The sequence below is a fragment of the Pleurodeles waltl genome, chromosome 4_1 (genome assembly GCF_031143425.1).
Source record: "Pleurodeles waltl isolate 20211129_DDA chromosome 4_1, aPleWal1.hap1.20221129, whole genome shotgun sequence".
Taxonomy (NCBI): domain Eukaryota; kingdom Metazoa; phylum Chordata; class Amphibia; order Caudata; family Salamandridae; genus Pleurodeles; species Pleurodeles waltl.
In genome coordinates, this window is record NC_090442.1 from 100,193,340 (window position 1) to 100,208,698 (window position 15,359).

Genomic DNA, 15,359 nt, shown 5'->3' on the forward strand with positions numbered 1-15,359 from the left:
GAGCCTGATGACATCACCAGCAGGAAATGAGTCATCCCAGGCAGTTTCAGGTGCCACACCCACACCAGCATCCTGAGAGAGAGCAGCACAGCCACACAGAGCAGCACTCAGAAGGAGCCAACACACCTGAGCAAGGATGGACAACCCAGACCAAGCACAGGAGAAGAGAGAAAGAAAGCGCAAGCTAAAATTCAGCAAGCAGGAGCTTAAGGTCCTGATTGAGGAGGTGGTCAGGAGCTTTTTAGAAAAAGCTCACTCCAGGTGCCTGAGAGTGAGAAAAGGAGACTATGGGCGGATATACAATAAAAAATCTGCACAATTCGAGTGGCACAGCGCTCCGTTGAAGAAATCAAGAAGAGGTGCTATGACCTGCGGTCCCGTGCGAAGGAGAGGGTGGCAAGGAGAATGCAGGAGGCCAGGGGCACAGGAGGTGGTCCACCCACAGAGGCACCATCCGCACCATTGGAGGACCTAGACGATTCCACACTCCTCCCTGAAGCTGTGACAGGGGTCACAGAGATCGACACCTCCGGCACACCAAGTACCAGCCAAAGTAAGTGCAATATTGATTTGTAACCCCATATGTGTATGCACAAAAGCCCCCTAGGAATTAGCAAGTAATGTAAAACATTGTGAGAAGTAGTCCAGTCCACATCTTAGAAGCAGCACAACAATGCATTATGGGAGTGGCGGTCCACAACCCAGAGCTAAAAGTAGCACTTACAATGTATTTAAGTAGAGTGACACCCAGAGGAACACAACACACACAACACAGTGTAGAGAAGTACCTGTACCTTTATTACCATTGTCTGACTGTAAATGTAACATACATAACTGACATGCTGCATATTGTTGTTGCAGGTGAGCCAGGCCCAGCAGCCACAGCATCAGCACGGGTAGGCGAGACTGACACCCATCTGGCCTCCGATTCAAGCATCAGTGGGTCCCTCAACATCGCGACTGTCCGATGCAGGCCCAGGGCACTGCCAGAGCTCAGCAACGCCTCAGATGAGCAGCAGGAAGGGCCAAGTTCTCCATCAGCAACAGGCAGGCGCAGCCAGATGCAAGATGTCAGGTGTCATCACACCACGCAGGATGACGACAGAGTCCAGGGCACAGCAGCATGAGGCAGGTGAGGGTCCCTCCTTCTTTGGTGGGCTGGAAGCTGCTATGTTGCAGCAGCAGCACCTTCAAAAGAAGAAGATCCTCGGATTAGAAAAAAACTTTTGCAAACATAACCGCAACATGGTGGGCCTGCATCGCCAACTTGACTCCCTCAATAACAACATAGTACAGCTGCGTGAGGGACAGATGCAGGCATCACAGGACACCAGGGACCTCACAAGTGCTGTCCATGAACTCTGCCAGGAGCTGCGCCATGAGAGGGTGAGCCAGCGCAGACAGGAGCGCAGATTTAGAAACATGTTTGGCAGCTTCTGTCATTCCTCTAACAGGGTGGCAAATTCAACTGCACTGATTGCTTGTTGTGCAGTGGCTGCCCAAGTGGAGGCAGCACACAGCAGCAGGGACGTTGTGAATGGACTGGTGCAGATCACCAATGTGATCGAACACATTATGGGACCAAGGTCAGCCACTCCGTGTGAGCTTGCACTGGGGGACACTGAGGACAGTTCCAGCCTCAGCAGTGTAGCTGTACCAGCATTGGACACCAGAAGGCGCAGTGCCAGGCACAGCACTGCCACTGAGGCTGACATTAGAGGTGCCAGTGATGTAACTGGGCGCCCGAGTGGTGTGTGTGGGTGCAAAAAATGACTGTAGCTGCCAGTGGACTTCTGAAGTAATAGTGCATTACTCAGGTCCTTCATTGTTTTGAGTTTCTCACTTAACCATTTTTTTGTTATTCCTCACACGGACATTACCTGACTTAAGGTAATACATTTATTTCACTACAGGTACAGTTGTCAGATGATTTGTGTAATTTATACTCACGTCTGAAATGGTTGTGTGTGATGTCGGCACGCCTTTGCCTTCCCTCTGCTGCACTGGTCCTGTCTGCTGGATGTAGGGGTGGTATGGGATCATCATCTTAATCAGATTCATTATCACATATTTCTACAGGTATGCCCCTGGTGGTAGCTATATTGTGCAAGATAGCACAAGTAGCCACTATTCTACATGTTGTCTCTGGACTGTACTGTAGTGCCCCTCCACTTTTGTGGAGGCACCGAAAGCAACTCTTCAGCAGTCCAAATGTGCTCTCCACCACATTGCGGGTTGCCCTGTGTGCTGCATTGTATCTCCGTTCAGCTGGTGTTGCAGGATTGAGGTAGGGCGTCATGTAGGTGCGCACTGCGTAAGCACTGTCTCCTGGAAGGGAAAGAGGGTTTGATAAGAAGTCAGCCATCTGACATCAGCACGCCATCAATGCGCCATTGTATAGAGGGACAATACCTAGTAGATATCCGTCTCCAAACTCCCCAGCTAGCAGTCGTGTGTGGATCCCGCTTTGGTGAAAGATGTACGCATCATGTGTGCTCCCTGGGTACCTGGCCACAAGATCAGTAATGATGTAGGAGGCATTGCATATCACCTGTATATTCATTGAATGTTGGTATTTCCTGTTGCGGTACACATACTCTGTGGCGGATGGTGGACAGATTGCCACATGTTATCTGGTAAAATTCAGTTTTTGTCTGCTTTATTTCCTGTGGGGCGTGGGAGAATCTGATGTACTGGTGTAGTTTGCTCAGCATGGCGTTGATAAATGCATTGAAAAATCTGGAGAGGGTACTCTGTGATACCCCTCCAGCTGCTGTCATGACCCCTTGATAGCTCCCAGAGGCAAGTAGGTAGAGGAAGCATAATACCTGCACACGGGTGGGTATCCTGTGAGTCCTTAGTGTTCTGCGCTGCAGTATGGGTTGTAGCTCAGCTATCAGATCAAGTATCATGATTGAGTTCAACCTATACCTCTCATATATTTCCTCCTCTGTCAGGTTAAAAAGTGTAATACGCACTCGGAAAATGCGCTCCTGTCTCCTCCTCCCTCTCCTCAAACCTGCTAAGATCCTCATCCTCCTCGCCATGACATAGAGTGCAGCCGTTGATGAAAAGAGTCTTAGACATTCTTCTTGCTTCTTGCAGGCCCTGGGCCCTGGCCCACATGGAGGTGAATTGGAAATTGCCAGCAAAGCCCCATGCGGTTCATCGTAGGACTGGTAAATGTCATAAAGCCCAACAGTGATATCTTGGGCTCCATTGGGCCGATTTTGATGATCTTGTGCTCCTTTTGCTTCTGGCCTCAGAGACGCTAAATGTTCTATGGAACAGGTTTCATTGGCACATTCTTCTTGCTCCAGGGACAGCCCCTAGGCCCTGGCTCTCCTGGAGGGGAATTGGAAATTGGCGGCACAGCCCCATGCGGTAAATCGTCGGACTGGTAAAGGTCATAAAGCCCAACAGTGATATCTCAGGCTCCACTGGGCCGATTTTGAGGATCTTGTGCTCCTTTTGATTCTGGCCTCAAAGATGCTAAATGTTCTATGAAGCAGGTTTCATTGGCTCACTGCACCAGCATTTCGCTTGGTTCTCTTCTGGGCCTCTCTTCTTTGTGCAGAGCCTAGTATTTCTCCTAACTGGTCCTGGGGTCAATCAGAAGCAGAGTCCTTGACCCAGTGGGCCTTCCAATTGTCAATTGCCAGTTGTCAATAGTGCCAGCCTCCAGACCTGGTGTTCTGCAGAAAATGACTTCCAAGAGAAAGATGTCTCCCCTATGCTAAATAAGTGGGGGTGGGAGTGTCCAGCAGAATTGCACCTTTGGGCTATCCTGAAGTGCCATATCACCCCCTGCCCCCACCTCTCAACCTTCCTGCACAGTCTTCTGGGATAGCTCAAGATGGCATCACCCAGGAGTTACTTGCCACATGTGCTCCGGGGGTCTCAGCTCCATCCCTCACTGACATCACTGCTAGGGCCTTCCCCAAGAAAATATTCAAATGAGCCCCCTTCTGGTTGGGCTCCAGAGGGCTGGACTCCTCCTCCTTGGTTGAGAGGTCCTGGGACAGGCCCTCTTTCGGGCACAGGATGACAGCTGGCTGATTGATGCAGAGCAATTCACCCAATTCCTTCCTCCTTCTGAGTTGACTTAAGCACTGTTAATTGCTTCTTTTGATAGGTGAGGCCTGAGGGGAGAAAAGTAAATAACCAAGCCCAGCAGGGTCACAAAAGGCCCATCCTGTGATTCTGAGCCCATTGCTGTAAAGTCCCCTTTTTAGGATGTCCACTCCTACTTTTTTCTGCTTGATCTGAAAGTTCAATGATGCCTGATAATTAGATCTCAGTGCCAGTGCTCTTTTTCTTAAATTGTACAGGGATTCTGTAAACATAACTGCCAAGGATTTCACCACCTGTGTAAGGCCCTATTAAATTGTACCAGTGGTACCCAGGGCAGGTATGGTAAAGGGATCACCAGTGCTGTAGCACTGATTGTGCCACCCTGCTTAAACCGAGTATAAGCAAAGCCTGCAGAGCTGCCATGTCAGCTGCAAACTGATGAGTTCAGGCCCTTCACTTCCCATAGCATAGGTCGGTCACCCCTAACGCAGGCTATAGTGCCCACAAGGCAGGGTGGCTGTCTTATGGGTGAGGACATAAATGTATGAGCATATATGACCCTGTGATAGCACCTAAAACTTAATGCTACCACAAGTGACCCCAGATGTCCAGCTCCATGATGGCCCAACCGATTTCCCCAATGTTTTTTGTCAAACACCATGCTTTTTAGCCCTGATCTTCTTGCTCAGGATTAGCTAGCATGTACCCTGTGGGCGTCCTTTCGGGATGCCTACCAAATTTCTAGCTTTCTCTTGCTGTGGCGGGCTCCTCTGAGCCATTTGCCCCCAAGAAAAAAGTCTGCTCTCCTGCTGGTTGTGCTAACACTTCCCCCAGGAAAGAGACAAAGGGCCTCGGCAGGGAGGAGGTCAGACCCACACCCTCCCAGGATGGCTAGTGTTTAGAGTGAACAAGGCGGTGAGCATCAAAGGCTTTCACCACCCTTGATAAGTAATCTCTTGTCCCCCACTAGAGGAAAAAGCCCTTCCCTCCCTGTCCAGGCTGACAGGCAGGAAAATAAGTTAGTCAGGAGGCGTACACCTCCAAGAGGCTAGCCACATGTTTAGTGCCAAATTAACCCATTGGTCACTGTCCCTCACACCCTTAATGCCACCTAAACAATGATATAATGAGCTCCCCAGCACCAGAACCTCAGTTCTGACTTTGAATCTACGAAGAGGCACAGATAAGACAACAACAGGAGTTTGGACTCTGCTGCAGTGCAAAGAGAGGACACAAGTGCCCTGAGGAGACCATATACTGAAATTGTGTGTTAGATGTGTGCCTGTGGCAAAAGCTTGTTGCTTCCAGCAAGAGGTAATCAAGTCGATGCCAGAAACCGAAGCAGACTCCCCTGAATGGTGGAACCAGTCACCTGCAACCTGAAGAAAAATCATTGTTGTGGGAAACTGGGCTGATTGCAGAATCTCCCTCACTTTTTGCCCCTATTTTTCACTAATACTGGTGCTTTCTGACTCTGACTGTGCCCTGGGCACTGCTGTCCGGTCCCAAGGCCAGTGCTCTGTTTAAAATGGATATGCAGATTAGGCTAATTATAATTGGCTGTAATAACTGCCTAAGAGTCCCTAGTATTTGGTAGGGCATTTAGGTTTAGGGACCCCAGCATAGTTAGTGCACCCATAGGTGCACTGCTCTGGTGCCCAGTGGCATTTTAAAGGCAATCCTGCCTGGCTCCTTTTAAGTTAAAGTTATCCCCAAATTCAACTTTAAACGAAAATTGCTTCCAAAGTCCTAAACTACCTTATTTTTCACATATAGGACACCCGAAGATCTGCCATAAGTACCCAAGGGTGTCAAGCATCAATGTTTCATTCACACTATGTGACCACTCTTGATCTGTACCTTCTACCATTTTAAGCTCATTCATCCTCTTTGTTCTGGACAATTTTCCTCTTCAGATTTATTAATCACAAACAGATTCCTAACATTGAATGTGTCTCCATTTTTTGGAAAGTAAATCTATGTTCTAGATCCCTTTGTCATTACTTCTCTGTTGTTAAATGTGTTCCACTCTTCCATCACATGTGGGTCTTTGACATTATCTTATAATACCATACAGCTTTATAATTTATAAAGGTACTCACAACATATTGGATCTGCATTTACTGTGTACTACTCACAAGAGATAGGCTGCCATTGAATGTGTGGTCTGCATTGTTTGATGATGTATTCATGTTACTGAATGATGCTTGATATTCACATGGAATATCCATTGGGATAGCCTGTATGCTAGTTACTCTCACACCCACACCCACATATACACACATATCAGATCTCCATGATATATATATATGCATTTCTCTCCTGGCAGGTCTCTTCCTCTGGAGAGATGAAAGGTGACAACCAGACCTCGGTGACAGAATTCATCCTCCTTGGTCTCACCGAAGACCCAGACCTACAATTCCCATTGTTCGTGTTATTCCTTCTGATCTACATCATCACAGTGGTGTGCAATGTCAGTATAATGGCACTGATCAAGATCTCTCCTCGCCTTCACACACCCATGTACTTTCTGCTAAGTAACTTATCTTTTGTAGATCTCTGTTACTCCTCTGTTATCACACCCAAAATGCTGAACACGTTTCTGGTGAAGGAAACAATTTCACTTTCAGAATGTGTAACACAGTTTTTTTTCTTTGCATGGATGGCAACTGCTGAGATTTTTCTCTTGACAGTAATGTCCTATGATCGATATGTGGCTATATGTAAACCTTTGCTTTATACTACAATCATGACCAAGCACGTTTGCACATACACTGTATTTATTATTAGCTTAATAACCTTCCTGCAATCTCTAATTCAAAGCACATGTATCCTAAGGTTGGCATTTTGTGGCTCTAATGAAATTACTCATTTCTACTGTGATGTGATTCCACTGTTAAAACTTGCATGCTCTGATACAACACTTAATGTGGCCCTGCTGCTTTATGAAGGTGGTTCCATTATAGCAGTGTCAGTGGTGCTTATTATTGTCTCCTACATATGCATTATTTGCACCATTCTGAGGATCAGTTCATCCGAAGGTAGATGGAGGACATTCTCCACATGTTCATCCCACTTTGCTTCTGTTACCCTATTTTTTGGAACTCTCACATTTATGTACATCAGACCAAGCTCAAAATATTCTATAGGACAGGACCAGGTGGCATCTGTGTTCTATACAGTAGTAATTCCGATGGTGAATCCCCTTATCTACAGTCTGAGGAACAAGGATGTCAAAGATGCCCTGAGAAAAGTAATGCACAGAATACCATTGCCCGGACCAATACACTAAAAGTCTAGTACCTGTTGACTGAAGCAGAAACACACATAAACCCCCCACAAACCATATGTTATGGATTAAAACATTAATAAAGATGTAATGCTGTGTATTTTAGACGGTTCAAAAATTAGAAGAAACAATGTTGCAGCCACACTGTCTTAAGTATGTGTGTGGATGAGAGTACCCTGAGAAGATGAGCTTGAATACACATATGCCTGTGTAATGTGTTTTTATTTACCTTTATTTAAAGTAATGCACATACAAACACTATCCATCTGAATAAATTAAATTTTGTGATATATGTTAACGAAGGCATGGCTTTAAAGTATTTTTTTCCCCTATGAAATAACATTGCAAACACTTCGTTTTTTAAGTTGGCATAAAAACATCAAATAATTGCTTAATCAGGAGAAAGCGTCCCACAATATGTATTTTATGTTTCGTTCTCTTAAAAAAGGTGAAGAAGAATTGCATATTGATTATTTCAAATTTAACAAACAGGGTTTTGGAAAATGTGAATCAACGCTGCAACCATGAACTCCATCCACTAACGTGCCCCATCAGAACTCTGTCCCCACAGCGCCTACTCGAGAACTGCAACCCATCAGTGCCATGCTCACAAACATTCTGAAAGCTTCCACTTATTCCGTGGCCTTCCCAGACAACTGGAAACATGTAACTGTCTTCCCATTGCTGAAGAAACTCTGTGCAGCACCTTAAATGCTTGGTATGTAGAGTTTTATTTTCCTATTACCATTGCTGGACAAGGTCTCAGAAAAAATCAGTAACAGGAACCTCATCAAATACCTCAATGACCACCAACTCCTCGACACCTCTCAGCCTGGGTTTTGACCCAAACACAGCATGGAAACTGCCCTTATCGCTGCCACAGATGTTATTTGCAGGACTCTGGACAGAGGAGAACATGGCAGCCCTCATCCTCCCAGACTTCTCTGTAGCATTTGATATGGTTTCCCACCCATCCTCATCTAACAACTGCACAATATCTGAATCCAAAGGCACATAATCTGAAGGATCTACTCCTACATGAGTAGAAGGACTCAGTCAGTCAGTCTAGCGATGTGAATTTCGGACACCCACAACCTCATCTGCGGTGCCCCGCAATGATCATGCCTGCGCTAAACCCTCTTCACCGTATACATGATCACTCCAGCCATTGTCATCTGCTCTCACATCAACCTCCTCTCCTACTCTGATGATGTGTAACTTATTCTTTCCCACTTGGACAAGACACTCAGGGCCTGATTTATCCCCTTATCACCCACTAATGACACGCTACCCATGTTGGTAGTTAGGGAATAAAAGATGTTCACGCTAATCCTGCAAAGCTGATTGAGGCCCATTGTAAACAATGGTGTGTCTCCTTCAAACGCCTCCTCTGAGCAGGCGTTAAAAGTGCCAAAATAAGTGATGCACAGAAATCATTTTTTCACCCCACCCCCCAATGGAGGGAACACTCCCTTTGCATACATTGTGCCTGGACCAGGCATACTGTAGTGCTAAGGGTTACGAAGTGGCACAGTGCATGCATTGCGCCACTTTGTAAATTGGGTGCTGCAATTTTGGCCTTGTTGGACCAAATTAGAGTCAAAAAAATGATGCTGATATGGCACAAGGAAGATCTAGGGACTCTTAAATTTGCCACTCAGTACCTGGATCAAGTTAAATGCCTGCATAACTGAAATTGCTGAGTGGAGGAGGACCAACTGTCTCACGCTGAACACTGACAAGACCAAAATTGTGATCTTTGGGAAGAGCACTCCACGAGGTGAGCAACAGAGCTAGGAACGACATCCAATCATGCCACCCTCACAAAGAACCTCAGAATTGTCATTGATAGGAAACTCAACATGACTGCAGAACTCAGTGCCGTCACCACCTCATGCTTCCAGACTGTGAGATTTTCAAATGGTTCCTAATCATCATCTGGAAAACCATCATGCATGGCCTTGTCACAAGCAACTTGTACTACTGTAACACACTCTATGCAGGTTTAGACAAAGAACTATTTTGAAGGCTATAGACAATTCAGAAGTCAGTGGCCAGAATCATTCTACACCTGCCATGTTATACTAACATCACACTACACCAAAAGGGACTCCACTGGCTCCTCGTACACAAAGGCAACACAATTCAAACTCCTCACCCACACTTTCAAAGGACTATATAACACTGGCCGAGCCTACTTTATCAAATGCATCTGCTTTCACAAATATTACAGACACCTCTGCTTGTCCTGATTACCATCTGCATACATCCCACACATGCAGAAACCAGATTTGGCAGGCGAGCATTCTCCAACATCACTCCAAAAGAATAGAATGACAGGCACTACAAAAAATAACTTCCTCCTCGCTTCTTGTATGGCACAGAAAGCTGAAGACCTGGCTTTTTGAGTAGTTCCACTAGGCCATCCTTTTGACTGGACTCACATCTGCTCAGTGCCAGGACCCCTTTCTGGGTGACAGTGCACTCTACAAAACTGCAAAACATAATATACATGATGTTAAGGAAGGTGATTCGGAGAAACTAACCTGTGTGATGAATGTACTATACACATATAGGCAACAGCTCAGGGTTTTCTCTGTGTCTCATATCCAGACTCAAGTTCTTTCTCTCTTTTTGAAACTATTTATATATATGGACCTCGCTCAATGGTGAATGATTTGTCATTTTTTTCTTGTGTTGACATTGTAGCATACGTGCTATACAAAGATTGTGACACCATGCAATAGTTGTGTCTTTCTGAGCTTAACCATTACATGATATATGTAAGGCATTGTAGTGACATTTTGTGCTCCATTCAGGCTAATGAACTTGATCCATGAGTTGAATGTGGCCATCTTACCACTAGTTTCTGAAGGTATCTAGTTGGTTCATCTGATCACATTACTCTTCCTTTGCCCCCTCTTCAATTACTCTTCCACTCTTTCCACCTAAGAGTCAGAACTATGGGCCACAGCTGGAAATGTCAACCACTATAGAAAATTCATTGTTTAGCTTAGATTTGGCTATGATCTGTATTCCTTTTGCCACAACTTTAAAAAGTATGTAATCCATCATGGGTTTTAAAATATATAGGGGCATATTTATACTCTGTTTGCACCGAATTAGTGTCATTTTTTTTTACTCTAATTCGGTGCAAAACTAACTCCATATTTATACTTTGGTGCTAGACCCCTCTAGCACCAAATTTATGGAGTTAAAGTCATTTTTTGAAAGTGGAGACCTACTTTGCCCTAATGAGATGCAAGATAGGCGTTCCCGTGCAAAAAAATGACTCTTTGGCCTTAACGCCATATTTAGCGGCATATTTATACTCTGCGGCATATTTATACTCTGTTTGCACCGAATTAGTGTCATTTTTTTTTACTCTAATTCGGTGCAAAACTTTTTGGGGCAAAACTGCCTTAGTGCAGTTTTGCACCAAAAAGTATAAATAAGGCCCATAATATCATCTTTCCATCCTCACCTTCTACTCATTGCACAAAATGCCTACATCAATATTGTAATGAACATGGTTATTTCTTCTGTTCCACAATTCTTGTCAGGTTGAATCACAAACATCATTAAATTCACTTGTACTTAACCCTATAGTAGCTTGGCAGACAATAGTCAGGCTTAACTTGGAGGCAATGTGTAAAGTTTTCTATAGCACACAAAGAGTAATGAAGTTCAAGCATAACATAAATAAAATCCCAAACTGAATTTGAAAAATAGAGTAAAGTTTAATAAATACAATTACACCAAAATAAACTCAATACAATAAGTAGAACTTGAGATATTAATTGTTATGGTTTTATGTGAAAATAGCACCACAAAGCAGAAATTGCCACTCGTGATTATCCCATTGCGCTATAGGGGGTCGGGGTATAGTCAAATGTTCAGGCCCACCTCCACTGAGAGAAGGTTGGGTAAAGGGAGCAGGTTAGTTTCACTGAAGAGTTACCTACTCAAATGCTCTGCAAAGATTTTTGCTTACATTGAAGAAGGGTGTGAGGAGGAGGCTTTTGGTGAGAAGAGCAAGGTGAGCTAAACACTGACAAGACCAAAATTGTGATCTTTGGGACGAGCACTCCACCTGGTGGCCAACAGGACACAAAAAGCTTGTATTTGCTTCAATGGGTGACAACATGAGTTCTGTTGCCCACTACGAGCAGTACAGACCATAGGTGCAGGTATAACCATTTACTAGGGTCTTACAATTAAATTAAATGAGCTAAGTAGGTGTGGTCCAATTTTACCATGTTTGAAACAGGGAACACTTTCAGATGCCAGCACTGAATCGAAGTGCTGCCTTGTTAGAATGGTCGCCCTTGGTGTTGTTTCCTTCTCTAATGTTTGCTTCTGACCTCCTGTTTTTGATCATGTGCATTTCATTTTTTCTGGTTTTAGGACTCTGGGTACTTTATCACTGCTGATCAGTGCTAAACTGCAAGTGCCTAAATTGTATTGGCCTAAATTGTATTGGTATTGGTGATTGGTTTCTCCATGATTGGTATATTTGATTTACTAGTTAGTCCCAAGTAAAGTACAATTGGTGTGCCCAGGGTCTGTAAATAAAATGCTACTAGTGGGTCTGTAGCACTGATTGTGCCACTCACAAGGGTAGCCCTATAAAATTTCTCAGCACTGCAGTGTCTGTGTGCAGTTTTGTACTGCCAATTCTACCTGGAAAGTGTACCCACTTGCCTGGCCCAAACCTTCCCTTTTTCTACATGTAAGTAACTCCTAAGGTATGTCCAAGCAGCCCCGTGGGCAGGGTGCAGTGCATCTAAAAGGTAGGACATGTACTGGCGTATTTTACATGTCCTGACAGTGAAATACTGCTAAATTTGGTTTTCACCATCATAAAGCCTATCTCTCTCATAAGTTCACCTGGGGATTGCCTTAAAATATCTTTTAAGTGCAGTTTCCCTATTGGGGGATAGAGATGGAGATATGAAGTTTGGGGTCTCTGAACTCACAATTCAAAAATATATATTTTGGTAAAGTTGGTTGTTGTATTGTAAATTTGAAAATGTCACTTTTAGAACGTGGGCATTTTCTTGCTTAAGCACTCTCTGCCTCTGCCTGGCTGTAGAATACATGTCTGGGTCAGACTGACAGTTTGGTTGTTCATGAATTCACTCTAGACAGTCACACGAAGGGAGCTGAGCTGTGTCCTGCATATTTCTGATGAGTTTTCCTGGGCTAGAGTGGAGGGAGGATCTGACGCTTGCACCTCAATAGGGATGTGCCTGTCCTTACACAAAGCAGTCTTCAATCCCGAGAGTGTGCAACAGGGTCTTGTGCACTACAAGGACTTTCCTTTGAAGTTTTCCTATTTCAAAGGCAGAAATTAATATACGTATTGCACTCCTGACCCCACAACTTTAGAACACTCCTGGACTGAGGACATTCTGCCATGAAGAAGAGTCAGATGCTTGAGGAGGACCTGCCACTCTGCCTGTTGCTTTGATGTGCTGGCCTGCTGCTTGCTGATTCTGTCCTGGGAGTGAAATGACTGGACTTTGCTTTCTACCGCCTGCTTTCCAAAGTTCTCCAAGGGCTTGAACTGAACTGTTGTGAAGTCTCAGAGACATCAAAGACTTCCTCTGCCAGTTCCTGGGCTCAACTGCTGCGAGTCCTGACTTGCAAATCCAATCCCTGGGCTTTTAGAAGTGGAAGCTGGTAACCTGAGTGTAAATCCATGCACCCAGGCTGTTGGAGCAGAAACACCTATGCACCGCCAGCACCGAGGCTAAAAGATTGATGCTAAACAAAGGGGGAGAATGAGGGTTAAATGGGAGAGTCTATTCTCCTTGAAGCTTCAGTAAACGTATTTAGAGACCCAACCCAGGTTGGGTCTCTAAATATGTTTACAAAAAAATTGATGCAGCACCTGTCTTGCGGCTGAAAAATCAATGCATCACCTGCTTCAGCGCAGATCTATCATTGCCGTGCATATGGATTTTTGCATCATCCCTGGGTGTAATTTTTCTTCATTGATGTTGCTACACAACCAGGAATCGATGCATTTCCAGCCGGGTAGGAAAAGAATCCATGCATCGCCTGTCCAGAGTGAAAATAATTGATGCAATGCTTGCTTTTCTGATGCCTAACCTCCTTTGCAGCCCGCATCATCTTTGTTTTTGATGCATCCTGGGTACTGTGTAGTATAAGGATATAACCACTGATTTTGCAGGATTAAGACTATTTTAAACCTTTAAAAAGTGATATGTCAATATGTTGGATTTTTGTTGCTTTGGTCTTGTTTTACTCAGATAAATATTGGCTATTTTTCTAAACTGGTGCATGACAGGGTGTAAACTGACTGCCAACTAGAGACCCTATTTCTAACATACCTGAATATTCATTGTTTTTAGGAGCGTGTTAGCTCTGGTTTAGCACTGATTAAAGTGCACAGACTCCTAAGACCAAAACAATGGGTCCATCAAAAAATCAGGATGTGAAGGTGAAATGTTTGGGGAATACCACACTAACGTTTCCTAACAAATATGCACAACACACATTTTCCACCAAACCTCCCATAGCTATTTTCATACTCATGTTCACAAACCTTTCACAGCACATGAATACTTACCTAACCTTCCTGACATGATCACACATAGCAACCTAAAACCTCAATTCATCAAATATCTGATGCACTCCTCAACAGCCTCCTTTGTTAATTAACTATTTCCAGACTTTCATAAAAGTATCTATTGACCATGCAAAGACAAAATACAAGATGCCTTTTTAATAATCCTCACACTATCCAATGTACGTGTTAGTCTTACGTCATCCTTTTGCTCCTCTTTGATTAACTTTCTGGTTGACTAATCTTCATACCTACATTCATTGACACATTCCATCTCATCGATCTCCCTTCAAGATACTGTAAAATCTTTCTTGTTAACTTCTCGGAGCTCATCACTAGAGCTTCAGTCTCTTAATCCAATAAGTCATACATGTGATGTAAATGCTAGCAGGTTACAGCACCACCTAAGAAACAACATTATCTCAAGCAAACTAGCATTTCATATCACAATAACAAAAGTGCAAAGGCAACAACCTTGACTTTGTTATCTCTGCCTAGCCTTGCCCAAAGTACCAATATCTGCCTCATCTAGACTGGCATCAACATTTAGTAAGTGCAATTAATTTGAATAACCTTGGGTCCCTGTGCATGCAAAGTATTGGAATATCTAACTCACAAAGGTTGAGTCCAGGAATGCTTGCAAATAGTTTAAACCGCTGACAGTCACTCTTAGAAGCATTCCATCCCATCATTTCCCACCACTGTGCCACTTTGGACACAGACCCACCTTGTGCAAATCAGTACCTACTCTGCTTCTCATGGGAAAAGTACATGTCAAACTACCAGACAGGGTCAATCCAGAAGGGAACCCAAGCAACCTCAGAACAGATTCTATCTTGTTAGTCCTCATCAGTGAGACATAGCTTGGACTCATATATGAGGCCTAAATAGGTAGAGTAATAGAAGAATAAAAGTGGTGTGTTTCAGGAAAAATGCAGAAAAGAAAAATGAAATTCAAAGGTCCAGAAGTAGACATTACTGTGTGCTATGTGGTGAAGCATACTATGCATTACGATTTGGAACACATAGACACGTGCTCGGTACAAATGGAAAGGACTACTTTTTACTGGCGGAATCAATGCCCTTTACAAAGCACAAACAGTTGATGAAGTGCATAATAATTTGCAAAACAAAAAACATTGTCTGCAAAAAATGCTTTGACAAATTCCAATTGCAGCTCAAATATAAGGTAGTCCTAGAAGTGTGATTAAACCTGAGAAGTGTGTGTAGTTCTTCAGGACTGTGATAAGTCAAGTTATAGCATCTAAGGCATACTTCATTGTTACAGTAGCTAGAGAGTTAGGCATTACTGCCACTAATATGGGAAGGAATAAGGTAAGAACAATTACTTTTTTCTTAGATAGGGAATCCTGTATCTTGCTGTGATAGTGTTGGAAACTG

The 15,359-nt window shown here is 44.0% G+C and overlaps 1 protein-coding gene across 1 annotated transcript; it reads left to right on the top strand.

Annotated features, from left to right (window-relative positions):
* Positions 1–6,421: 6,421 nt before the first annotated feature.
* Positions 6,422–12,720, top strand: LOC138287054 (olfactory receptor 5J3-like). The gene is made up of 2 exons (XM_069227414.1): positions 6,422–7,327; positions 12,511–12,720. The coding sequence occupies exons 1-2, from the start codon at positions 6,422–6,424 to the stop codon at positions 12,718–12,720; spliced, it is 1,116 nt and encodes a 371-aa protein (XP_069083515.1).
* The last annotated feature ends 2,639 nt before the right edge of the window (positions 12,721–15,359 follow it).

Bases quoted from the DNA above. Each gene is read 5' to 3' on its own strand.
- LOC138287054 (XM_069227414.1), top strand. From the start codon at position 6,422: ATGAAAGGTGACAACCAGACCTCGGTGACAGAATTCATCCTCCTTGGT. The intron at 7,328-12,510 runs GTAATGCACAGA...AATTCACTCTAG, and splicing joins TCAAAGATGCCCTGAGAAAA to ACAGTCACACGAAGGGAGCT.